General features: G+C 35.7%; 1 protein-coding gene across 2 annotated transcripts in view; it reads right to left on the reverse strand.

Moving 5' to 3' along the window:
- Positions 1–13,471, reverse strand: part of LOC135847062 (synaptogenesis protein syg-2-like) — a 117,665-nt gene that overhangs the window by 1,554 nt on the left and 102,640 nt on the right. The window contains exons 11-13 of one of the 2 annotated variants that reach the window (XM_065366457.1): positions 6,672–6,968; positions 4,215–4,529; positions 3,878–4,144 (exon numbers count right to left, since the gene is read on the reverse strand). In XM_065366457.1, the coding sequence (XP_065222529.1) occupies positions 3,878–4,144; positions 4,215–4,529; positions 6,672–6,968 (879 nt within the window). Of the gene's footprint in view, positions 1–3,877; positions 4,148–4,214; positions 4,530–6,671; positions 6,969–13,471 lie in introns of both variants that reach the window. The other variant, XM_065366456.1, reaches the window with a different exon arrangement.

Raw genomic sequence — 13,471 nt, forward strand, 5'->3', positions numbered from 1 at the left:
TCAGTTTTTCATCAAGAACTCCTGAAATATTGAATTTTGAGTGAAATGAGCTCAGTGATCATTTCATCTCCTCCCCAATACCTATCAAATGAGCTATCGACCAATTCCCTAGCCTCAAGGGAGGTGGCGCTACGACCCCTCAAAGTGATGTGATTTCAATAATTTTACATTTTATGATTTGGGATTTGTAACCTGTTCTAATTGATAAAATGAAGTCAAACTTGGGGAATGGGATTCTTTTGGGAGCTACAGTTGACTTCTGGAGTGGGGAGGGTCAAAGTTGAAAATTACAGAAAGGTCATTTTTTTGGAGAGGCATAACATGACCTCAAAAGGATGAAAAGGGTCCAAAATCATACCATCGAACAGTACCCTATCTGTGATCAACATATCCAAATTCCAGCTTCCTAGGTCATCCCCACCCCATTGAAAGCGGAATTAAGCTAAAAATCCCCTTATTTTGCCCCTATTTTCGGTTTTTCCCATCTTAAAAGGAGTAGGGATGACCTGTATAGGATGATAATTTAATGGAGAAAAATGCTCTACCTATAGATATCATTGTGAGCCAAAACATATTCCACCTCATGTTCCTCTCGTCTCAGAAGAAGAAGGTTCAATGTGCAAATTCATTAAGGTTAATCAATTATTGTTGGCAAATTTTTAACATTTTAAGATTTTTTTTTAATTTTTGAAATGATCAGTTTTCAACGAAAATGTATTTTTTTTTTAAATAAGCAGGTAGACTACTTTTGATTTGGATAAATGTCGATCAAGCGGAGAATTCGTTCCTTAACAAATATAAGGCTTCCCAAAGCAGAAGAAAACTCTTGAACTGGACAGTAGAAAATTAAAAGAGCTTAATCAGAAATACATCGCCAGGAAAAATTTCGAAAGTTAAATTTGACCTTTTGATTTTTGGTAATTTTTGAGAGACAAAATTTGGTTGATTTTTCAACTACCCTGCCCTCATGAAAAAAATCAAAGATAGGCAAGTAAAAATCGAAATGACGATTTCAAGAGGTTCTAGAGCGTTCAGCACATTTTTATAAAATTCGAATTTTTCTGAGGAACAAAATCATTATTTATTAAAAATTGATTTGAAATGCGTCAAATAAATACGTAGGTAAGCAAAAATACTCTTTTTTGCAGCTGGAAAAGGGTGGAAAGGCGGAAAGGAATTGAAAAGTCAATATCCCTCAAAAGGGAAATTTACAATACCCTATCCGAAGTCCGAATGAACACACCTAATTTCAGCCTCCTAGGCCCATTTGGGGGGGGGGGGAGGAGAGTCCAGCGATGACACAAATTCAAAGCCTCACTGATGAAAATTTGATTTTTCATGATTTTGATAAATGACCTTCAAGGGTCTGGTAAATAAGTATAGATGAAATTAGTCTCCTCTTATTTCATTTCCAATGGCATCCCTTGATGAAATAAAATGTTTCTAGAAATTTTTGACGCCATACTCTCATCCTTTTCTGTATCTTTATACGTTTTATTGCGTCATTTTGAACATTTTTTTCATTTTGGTAAGAATGAAAGACAACTTTAGTTCTTTGACACGAAGTTACACCTCTTAAAGGGGTACCAACACTACCAACTATATTTTCCTCTACATTTTTCTGGTTCACATTTTAATGTTTTTGTTTTTTGTGTTTTGTTTTTGCATGCCAACATAAAAAACCCGGGCAAAGCAAAAAGCCCTAATACTTTCTAAAAATTATCCAAAATGACAAAATGTGTTTCTACATCACAAATCAACTTCTCCTTTCTTCTCTCCTGTAGGTACAAATTTTTCGGCTCCAATTTTACTTTCAATTTCAAAAACTTGGAGAAAAACATTTTTCAAGTTTCTGAAATTGGCAACGAATAAGGTCAAAAAATCTGCGTGATATTCGATAAGAAAATATTTGCAGAGCACAAATTCACTCCAAAATGAGTAATTTTTCAAAATTTCAACTTCTCAGTAGAACCCTAAAAGTGGTCTTGGATATAACAGGTTGAGTAGAGACTCGAGTGGAAACATTGTTTCGAAAATTCTCCTCTGTACAGACATCTCCATGGCTAAAATTTTTGAGCCACCTACTTTCAGTTCAAAATGGGGATTTACACTGAATTCGGGGAAAATCCTACTAGGTACCTACGATTTGAAAAATTATGAATAGCGTTTATTTCGGATTTCAACTTAATTTTTTCGTTACGTGCAAGCCTGAAAACCTCTAGAGACCTAATACCAGCATCCAAATTTCAAAAAATTTCAAAATTTAAATGGCTTATGGTTCGCTACGTTCTTAGAGATTCTGGTTTCTAATTCACTTGAATTCTCGAAACAAGCGTCAATCTCCAATAAGTAGGTATATGTCTCCAAATTACAAAAATATTGAAAAGTCCTTGTGCCATTTCAAAAAAGCGACTTGAAATTTTGTTATCAGCACCCCTAAAAACATAGGGGAACCACGAGTTTCTCAATTTTTTGAAATTCTATGAAATCTCTCTAGATGCTTCAGAGTAGCTGGAAATCGAAGAAATTTGGTATTATGGACAGTCTGCCTGCCATAGTCAACTGATGAATATTTTCATCAGTTTAAATCTTTCCTCTTTTAAGAAATGGTGTACCGCAATAATTCCAATTTTGGCGTCAATTTCACTCTCGGATTCATAATATTTGGCTCTAGACTCTGGAAGGGAGGAAGAGATCGAATATCAAACTTGTACAAAAATCATAAAATATTTTTTGAAATTCGAATATTTGAAGCTGTAGGAGATCTTGACTCCGATGAAAATACTGTTCTCGAACCCCATTTACGTATGTCGTATAGCCTTTTGAGGTGGATATGAGGATTTCACCATTTTCAATTGATAAGATAGGTACCTAGTTATTTCCAATCGTTTAAAGAAATTTCCTCAAAACTCTACAGATTTATTACCACGTTAATAAATAAATAAAGAATCAAAGCGTTCAGAAGTGTGCCTTAATTTTGAAATAAGAGATACTATGTTTTACTTTCCGGAAGCTCATCTACTCTCATCTTATTCTACCGGTTATCCGATCGTTGGTGCACTGTGTCAAAGTGCGCATACCTATACATAGACCTTTAGACATTTATGTAAAAGTACCAGTGCTATAACCTTAGGTACATTTACTATCGCATATAATGTGCAATTGTGTGCTACGAAAGAGGAAAATTTTTAATCGAATTCACGCAGACAATGCCATTGTACGCGGGTAATAGTCGAAAGATTATGTTATATTTAACCGAGCATACGTGTACTATACGTCTATGTACGTATTCATAGATGTACCTTTATAATGTACGTATGAAAAAGCTCACAATGACGTATTGTTAAAGAGGGGCTTCGTTTTAAAAAGCTCGTACCATCATCGTACGTCCTACGTACACCGTGTGCAATTATAAAGGCTGCTACACGAGGCGACGAATTATGCAACTGTACGTACGCGGAAGGGAATGCTACCGAGTACGGATGCCCAACAATAAAGGTCTTGTCAGGGTACCTTCGCCTACACATATTCGTAATATGTACTACCTACATACAGCCTGCATTGGGAGTATTGAAATTGCTCTATGCATAGACGTCGAGGTGCTCGTTCAAATTCGTCAACGAATGAATGTATGTACCTAGCACATCAGCGAGTTATACTCTCTTCTTTCATGACAATAAGCATCGAAATACCGAGAGATGGAAAATACCTATATCTCGTACGAGATCATTTGTCAAGAGAAATAAGTGCAGTCAAAAAGGGGCGTATGAAAAAAAAAACCAGGGGGGGGGCGAGTTATAAAAAGATCCAAGTATAGATATAGGTACTCCAGAGAAAGGAATCATATTTTATATTACTCGTATAGGTACCCACTTACCTTTATTTAGTATATCTGGTTTATTTGTCTTGAGCTGATACGATATAATAAACTTTTCGTCAGTGTTGTCGGTGTTCAGTTTAAGTTTAGCTTTATTGTGCTTCGATTGCGTACACGAGCTGGTTTGTTTTAATATACAAGATCGTTTGACTAAGAATACGATGAAAAACGACGCAGTCGCTGTTACCGCCAGGAAGAATGTGACGATTATCGATAAAGCGATCATCTCCTTTTGCGTTTTTTTCTGTTGAGACATCGTTAGCTGAGCTACTGGAAGAATAGATGAAATAAAGCCTCGTTATGAGATTAGAGTCTACGATGGGGAGTTCTCACTTACCGATTTTTTCTCTCAGGTCGTTTGGTAATTGGTTATCAAACACGGTAGATTCGCTTCGACCTTTGGCATTCGAAGCGTATATCACGAATTGCAAGTCAGACTGCCATTCTCCGATGAATTTCGATAAGTCGACGTGAAAAGAAGGCGTCTCGGCGACGCTTAAATTGACTAGGGTGTAGTTTTTTCGCATTATTTCGAGATGGAATTGTTGCGAGAGACCTCCGTTGTAACCGGGATAGCATCGGATCTCCAATAGCTGTTGATCGTTTTTGGCGATCGTCTGAAAGGTGCAGTTGTTCACGGTGTTGGGACGTACTGTCGACAAAAGAAACCAATAACAGATAGTTAATGTTAAAGTGTCATTAATCTGATGACGAAAGCTCTCTAGGAGCGGAGGTATTATCGGAACTTGCACCACAATTTTTGAACCAGACAAAGGTAGATCGAAAGATGATGCAAAAATGCATCATCAGTCAAAATTTCAAGTGCTGAGGTGCATTTTTCGATTTTTGGCAAATTTTTGAAAATGTGGACCAAAAATGAAAAAAAATCAAAATTTTATCAAATTGGCCTAAAAAGCTGGAATGTGGTAAATATCCTATTTTGGACCCTCTGAATCGATTGAAAATGGTTTCAAGCACATTTGAACAATTCTGGAGCCTCTAGCAGATTTTTTAATCTTTAAATTTTTCACAAAATGTTACCAAAAAAAGTTTGAAAGCTAAAATTTACTTTACAACCTATTATCAGCATGCTAAGTCGACTGCAGGTGGATTTCAAGCAGTTTCGGAGCCTCCAGCGACATTTCGGGAATTCCAGTTTTCCAAAAAATCCATCAAGTCTGTCCAAATAAAATGTATGGCGTGTGATCGGTTAAGTGGGCCAATAACAAGCATCAATCGCGAGCATAATGTCGTGCTAAAGTTCATTTTGACGTATTTTATGGCGTTTTATAGAAAACTGGAATTTCCAAAAAGTTTCTGGAGGCTTCATAACGACTTGAAACCACCTCCAGTCAATTCAGCATGTTGAAATTGGAGTATAGAGTGAGTTTTAGCTTTTCCACTTTATTTGGTAAAATGTTGTGGAAATTTAAACTTTCAAAAATCTGCTGGAGGCTCCAGAACTGCTCAAAGCTGCTTGAAACCATTTTCAATCGATTTAGAGAGTCTAAAATAGGGTATGAACCAAAATGTTAGCTTTCAAGTCAATTTGGTCAAAATTTCCAGAGCTGAAGTGACTTTTTCGATTTAAGTATGACAAATTTTTAAAATTTGGACCAAAAATAGAAAAAAATTAAAATTTTATAAAATTGACCTAGAAAGCTGAAATTGGGTAAATACACTATTTTGAACCCTCTTAATCGATTGAAAATGGTTTCAAACAGTTTTAAGCAGTTCTGGAGCCTCCAGCAGATTTTTGAAAGTTTAAAATTTCCACAATAATTTTACCAAAAACAGTTTGAAAGCTACAATTTACTTTATACCTTAATTTCAACACGCTGAGTCGACTGGATGTGGTTTCAAGCCGTTTCGGAGCCTCCAGCGAAATTTTGGAAAGTCCAGTTTTCCAAAAAAGTCACTGAATCCATCCAAATAAAATTTATCGTGTGTGATCGGTCAAGTGGGTCACTAACAAGCATCAATCGTCACCACATACGTGCTGGAGTTCATTTTGACGTATTTTATGGCGTTTTCTGGAAAACTGAAATTTCCAAAAAGTTTCTGGAGGTTTCGAAACGACTTGAAACCACCTCCAGTCGATTCAGCATGTTAAAATTGGAGTATAACTACAGTGAGTTTTAGCTTTTCCGCTTATTTAGTAAAATTGTGTGGAAATTTCAATTTTCCAAAATTTGCTGGAGGCTCTAGAACTGCTCAAATCAGTTAGAAACCGTTTTCAATCGATTTGCCTAGTCGAAAATAGGATACATCTCAAATTTCAGCATTCTAGGTTAATTTGGTAAAATTTTGATTCTTTTCTCATTTATGTATTTGGTCAAAATTTGATTTTTAAAAATTCGTCAAAAATCAAAAAATCAAAATTTTGGCTAGTGATATATTTTTGCATGATCTTGTAATCTGGCCAGGTCATCCTGGTTCAAAAAATCTAGTGTCATATTGAGGTACCTCCCTCATGGATGAGAGGTCTCCTCAAATATTGAAAAAATTGCCATTATTTTATTGGCACAATCGAGTCGATTGAAAATACTTCGCTTCAACATCTAAAAACGAAATGGATTTATCGCCATATTACAATAACGCCTGTTCCATTAGCGAATAGGTAGGTAGATATAAATTCATTAAAATCCATTCTCCGTTTCTGTATCGTCCAGCTTTTTGGAACTTTTATAGCTATCTAAATGCTACAGAAAATGGCCAACGAGCGACGTAGATTGACGATAGCACCTAAGTTGGCTCGTTTGTAAAATTTCAGCAAAATACAAAATAATAATACCTGCTCTGATGACGTAAAAGGTACAAGGCTGCGTTTGCTCGCCGATCGCATTCTTCGTCCAACACGTTAGCGTTCCGAAATCTTTATTGGATGTTAACTTATATCCTAATTCGCTGGTCGTCGAATTAATTATGACGTACTTTTCTCTCGGGACGACCAAAGTTTGCGCGCTGTTGTTGAAAACCCATTTAAAGCTGATTATATTAGGATCGGCCATAACCGAACACACGACGTGTACAATTTCGCCTAAAGACGCTCCTAATATTAGTGTTTCTTGATTTCGACATACTGGTACATCTGCAAGCATACAAGCATACAAAGGTTTGAAAAAAAAGGCTCAAGGTACCATACATATATTCTGCAGACCTTTCGCTATATAGCTGTATCTAGGTAAGGTAAACGAGAATATGAATACAGAGAAGGTATGGTACGTATATAGTTTTAAATGTAGGTATTATATTATGTAGTACGCGAGGTGCGAAAATTAGTTTTAAAATCCTTCGGCAACAGCGTTGAAGGAAAATAGCAACCTGCGAACGAGCGAGTAGGTATTAGTATAATGCTTGATTTTTGCTCTTGTTAGAAATACTTTATACCCACCTACAGCTACGTTTTAGTCGAAATTTTAATTCGTTTTATTAACGTATAGTCCGCGTATAATTTGGCGCGCGTGTTGTGTATAAATGCGCTGGTTCGCTCTATCTCTATTATTTTGTGAGCTGCGATGAAGACATTCTGAACCGTGCACGGATAGCGGAATATTATTAGCAAAATCGTTCCTTTGCTCATCGTCACCGTGTGCAGGTAGCTGAGGTGATAAATTTACTGCAGGTATAGTGTGTTTCGTAAATCCTGACTGGTGATTTAAATTTTTTTGTGGAGAAAAGATGACAAAATGAGTCAAAAAAGGGTTGGATCTCTTGTGAGAGATACGCATTCATTTGAATTGGCATAAAAATCAAAAATTTGTATTTTTAAAACTGGTTTCCAAGTCGATGTCTTTCTAGTTGCCTTTTTTGAAAGACCATTGGAGAAAATCGAATCCGAAAAACGAATAGATATTTGAACTCATGAGGGAACTTCTCGAGGCATCCATCTTCAATTTGAACGAGATTGCAAGATTTGGAAAAAGTAAGAGTCTGAAACTCTCGCAATCAAAATTTCAGCTGGCCAAATTGATTTTTAGATTTTTGGAAAAATGTTTAAAAATTCAAAAAATATATATTTATTCTGTAAAAATGATGAAAGCCAGTTTTTGTAAAACTATGTATGTAGTATTTACTCCCCCCCCACCGAATTCCTCAATTTAGAGTTATTCTGAAACTGTGTTATACTCGACCTGTGTAACGAGTTTATCCACCACATTTGAGCCAATTTTGGGAGGGATGAAAAAAGCTGGTCAAAAAACCACTCTTGAGACGTCTCTTCCAGAATCGGCTCAAATGTGGATTAACTCGTTAAACAGGTCGAGTATAACATACAACTCGATTTTCAACATCCCAACTTCATATTGACGCCTTCTGGAGCATAATTCAAAATTCTGGAGAAATTGAAAAATCGAACTGGAGGCTCCAGAATGGCGGGAAATGGTGAAATTTGGATTTCGAAATTTAATATCAGTTTTAGGACTTTTTTTGGTCATTTTTACTGATCAAGTACTTTTTTGAAAAAAGCATAAATCACCAAAAACAGCCAATTTCGAATTTTCAAACGTTCGCCAAATATCGAGATATGAAGTTGGGCAGCTGAAAATTCGGTTTGGGGGGTTTTAGACCATGATCTTTTCAAAAATCGCGGCTCGTTCAAATCGGAGGCGAACACCTCAAGAGGTTTCCTTGCGAGTTTTAAAATTTTTCCAGAAAGTGTGGAAATCAATGTGATCTGCTAAAAATCAAATTTTGACTTAAGTATTTCTCGAGCTCTTAAAAAAGTTTATCTACATAAATTTGAGTGGTGGGATTCGGGAGTTGGCTTTGCACAAAATACGGTCACAGCCATTCCTGCCTAAAATTTCTCCACAAACCAAAACTGCCTGATTTTTCTGAATTAAAAAAAAATTCTCTTCTAGACAACATCAGAGGCTAGACAGAGGTCAGTGACCTTGATAGGTCAAATAACCAGACAAACGACCTTGAAAGGGCAAAGAAACAAGTTGATGACCTTGATAAGCCAGTCAGATGAGCCAATGACCTTGAGAGGCCTGACGGGAAAATTGACCTTGAGTGGCCAGACAAGCATTGCAAGGTCAGATGTCTCCAAAATATGTTATTTCCGAGTTACAAATCTTTTTTCGGAATTCGCATGTCTCCACATGCTGAAAAAAAGCAAATCAATTTTCGGGGTTCGCATGGCCTCGAAATTACGAAATTTCAAATCAATTTTTAAAGTTCGCATGTCCTTCAAATGACAAAATTGATGTTTAGAGCTAGCATGGTCTTTAAATAAAGAAATTTTAATTAGCCTTTTGTTATAGCTTTAGGAAGCCAAACAAGCAGACAGATGCCCTTGAGAGGTCCGATAGACATATAAATGACCTTGTCAAGCTATATAAATACTGAAAGGTCAATGACCTTAAGATGTTGGATAGAGAGGCAGACGACCTTGTGAGGCTGGACGACAGATGAGCCAGTGACCTTAGAGCCCATACTCATGAGTCAATGACCTTAAGAGGCTAGGTATGTCACATTTAGACAACCTCGAGAGGCTAGACAGGTATGTCAGTGATCTTAAGACACTCGACAGGCAAACAGACGACCTCGAGAGGCTAGCCATGGTGGCCAATGACCTTTTAAAAGGTCAGACAGGAAAACAGACGATCTTGAGAAGCCCGATAGACTTGTAAATGGCGTTGAGAGAACAGATAAGCAGACAACGAACGACCTTGAACAGCCAAGCAGACAACTTTGAGAGGCTAAACAAGTAGGTCAGTGACCTTGAGAGGCCAGACGCATGGGTCAATGACCTCAAAAGGCCAGACAGGCAGGCAGTCGTAGTGTGGGACGATGGTTTTTCAAACACCATGTACAATGTACATTTGTTTCAAAAAACCCACTGGTACATAACTTGTGTTTTCCAAGCACCTTTTTGTAAATTTAAAATTGCGCAAAATTGATGAAAAATGCTAAAAATCCTTGTATTACTCATCTTTGACATTTGAAAAAAATTCAAAAAATTACACTTTAACATAATTTGTAGAATACTTCAAATAATTCAAATTTAAAGGTAAAATTGAAGAAAAAAAATTGCAAAAAATAGTAAAATTCTGAATCAGAAAGTGCTATTTTAAAGTTTTTTTTTCGACCCATATGGTCGAAGGGATTTTCCCGGTTGCCGGTAGGTTTTTCAAACCAATCCTCGGTCTCACCGGTGCTTTTTTTCACTCACTTCACTATACTAGGTATGTACTCTACAAAAAAAATAAAATAAAAAAATTGGTCTGAAAACTTTAAGAAGTCTGAGAAACTTAGTTTTGAAAAAATTAGTATCGCTGTTATGAATATTCTGAAAATTTTTGCTCCGTTATTTGGAAGTGTCCTTATACAAAATTCAAAACCGTCTGAACCCTTCGACCTTATTCTTCATCTGTATACTCGTACGATGCAAAATTAAAGACACCAGTCGAAACTTATCAGACATACAGTGTTGGAAGTTGATGAGCGGGTAGTAGTAGGGAGATGGATTTATCGTGAGCGACGAGTACGTGGGTATTATTTTACATCAGGTTGAAAGTCGTACAGTTTCTTTACTTAGGTATTTGTATGTGCTTTTTCTCTCCTCGTCCTTTTATAAAGGTAGGTATATTTTATGTTTTAGGCAAAGGTATGAGCTACGTAGGTCGGATGAGACGTATTATTTGTGCGCCAAGCCAGGTACTAGGTAGACTGTAGATAGGTATAAAATGTGTATAAAATAATATATAGGTCAGAGAGTTGTGTATTGTAAGTATGTATAGCGTGCCACTTTACCTATCTATATCTATACTCGCAGGGGAAAGAGGTACAAAAGGGGAGAGAGACAGTTGCGTTATTTTACGTGTAATAGATTTCCACCGAGGTGTAGCTCCAGCAGCTACTAGTTATAGGTATACATATACTCTCGTGAGATTTGATCTACAGCTTAAATTACGAAAGGCGATATTTCTTCGAGGCCGTTAAAAATATAATTTCTATAGATTGCTCGCTACTCGTGGTGGCTGGCGCGGCGTCTTTCTGCGGTGTGAGCCGAAACACCACCTCATCTTGTATCGGCTAGAGATTCCGAAGAGATGGTAAACCAACTTAACGATATTTTTGTTCGCATTAGGTATCCACACCGCAGAGGCGCAGACATACCCGAAGTCGAAGATATTCGATTACACATACTACACCTGTCTGTCTCCTCCTTACCTCTACCTATATCTCAATCTCAAAATTTGTCAGTTTCATTTCTTTTCAATTTACGTTCGATGAGCTTATTTCGTTCCATCAGATTGTATTATTACGTTACGTATTGTACCTAACCTACCTACTTACCTATTGGGTATATTGTCGTATTTTCACGATGTATGTGTACTATATAGTGTAACGTATGTGGATGATGGGCGATATTAAGGGTAGGAAAATAAGCGAGGAGCTGAAAGAAAGGTGTTTTTGTATACGTAGCCTAATATTCCATCGACGTACGTCTACAATTTTGTTTGTGTTTTTCGAGGAAATGAAAAGCTCGAGCACCGTGTTGACTTTAGTGTGCGATTCTCGTACTCGTATGACGAGAAAGCGAGCAACTGCGAGTTGGAGTTGATGACTTTGGAAAGTGGAGAGTATATGAGATGAGAAGGAGAGAAAGGTATGAGACAGGTATTCCAATTTTCAGTCTTGCATGCAATAAATTTGGATGTGCGTTTTGAGGAGTTGAGAATTTAGTGGAGAATTTCATTTCATTTGTTGTGTTTTGAAAAAGGTAGGAGGTAGGTTGAAGGGAGGAATAAAGGGAATTTTGAACAATCACAAATATTTGATTTCCTTTCTGACATTTTGGATAGGTATTTAACGATTCAGTTTTTCTCTATTGTGTATCTAAATCGATGTTTAAAAATTTGTAACGAGGTAACGACATTTTGTTATGAAATCCTCAAAAAGTAGGTAATGAAAATTTGTCCAGTTTTTCAAAAATTACGTTACGAAGCGAACTGTTTAAAATTGAATCATTGTTGGGAATTTTCACTAAAAAGTGTTTAAAAAATCATGAAATTGATCAAAATATATTTTCTTACGTTCATTTAAAAATAATCGAAAATTAGGCGAAAATGCGACGAGTTTGAAAGCTGTGAAAATTTTGACAACTGATTTGCAATGCTACAAAAATTTTCAAAAAATGGGTAATTCATTGAAATTGAAAATTAGTCTTCTGAAAAAAAAATGGAAAACTGTAAAATATCCAATTCTTTAACGGGCTAAACAATTAGGTAATGAATGGAGCTGGGATTTTTATGCAGAAATATTATGAAAATATGCAATATTTTAAGCTATTTCCTTACTCAAAATATGCAAAAAATATGCAAAAATTTCCGTTTCAGTGACGTACTCCCGAAAAGGATTTTTTAAAGCTGAAAAACGTGAACACTGTTCATTCAAATCAAAATGAACGCAATGAGTAAAAAATACATCTCTTTTTGAAAAAATTTGCAAAACAAGTCATTTTGTAATAGGTGTACTTAATAAATTCATCATAAAATTCATAAAATCGAGAAACAAAAAAGACAAAGGAAATTCAACTGAAAAAATTAGTAACTATTCAACTGAGGGAATTGCATTCAACTATTAAATGCATTCTGAGATTTTCCACTTGAAAACTCTGCCTCTTTGCCACCGACGTATTTTAGCAGTGTTGTGATTTTTTGAACAAAAAAAGTCTTAAAAATGTCAATTTTTGCGAAATTTTCATAAATATGCAAAAAAATTATCAGAAAATGCTCAAATATGCAGAAATATGCAGGTTTTCTCCTTAAAATATGATAAAATATGGAATTTGGTTTGAAGTATGCAAAATATGTAAAATGATATTGGGCCCATTTGTCAGAAAACTTCATAATTCGTGAACATCTTATCAAATATGCACCTTTTCTAGTCCAAAAAGAAATATGCAAAGCATAAAAATCCCAGCTCTATCCTAGTGATGAATGTTGGGGAAATTGAAATCTTCAGAGGGCATTTTCAAAGTTATCCCCCTCCCCTTCCACTTGATATACGTGTGAAATTCAAATCAATAATTATGAAAAAATCTTAAAAATGTTCTGGAATATCGAATTTGACCAAATCAGAGGAAAGGGGCGTATCTGCGGAAATTCCTTTGAAATATTTGACATCTGCTTCTATAAATCTTCTTTAAAAGTTGCATGAAAGTTGAACAAATAAAAAAGTATTTTTTATTCGAAAATTTCATTTTTTTTTCTATTTTTCTGGAATTTACAAATTGGTCAAAAATTCTTTTTTGAACTGGCATTTTTCTAGAATTTTGCAATAATCAGCTAAAGCGGTCGAGGTAACTAATACTGGCCAAAGTTATTAGTCTCAAAGTACATTTTTGACCTTTCCAGAGTGATTTGAAGACTCTGGAGAAAATTGAAAAATCGTTGAAGGCTTCAGAATGGCTCAAGTACTAGTTAGTTGCAGTTGATGTGTGGGAATTGAATTGAAAAAAAATTATTCACATTGGTTTACTTTGAGCAAAAAAAAAGATAGGTACATATTTTATGGAAAAGTTTAAAAATTGGGCCAAATAAAGTTTATATATTTTTGAATTCTTTAAATGTTCGAAAATTC

The sequence above is a fragment of the Planococcus citri genome, chromosome 5, assembly GCF_950023065.1.
Source record: "Planococcus citri chromosome 5, ihPlaCitr1.1, whole genome shotgun sequence".
NCBI classification, from domain to species: Eukaryota; Metazoa; Arthropoda; class Insecta; order Hemiptera; family Pseudococcidae; genus Planococcus; species Planococcus citri.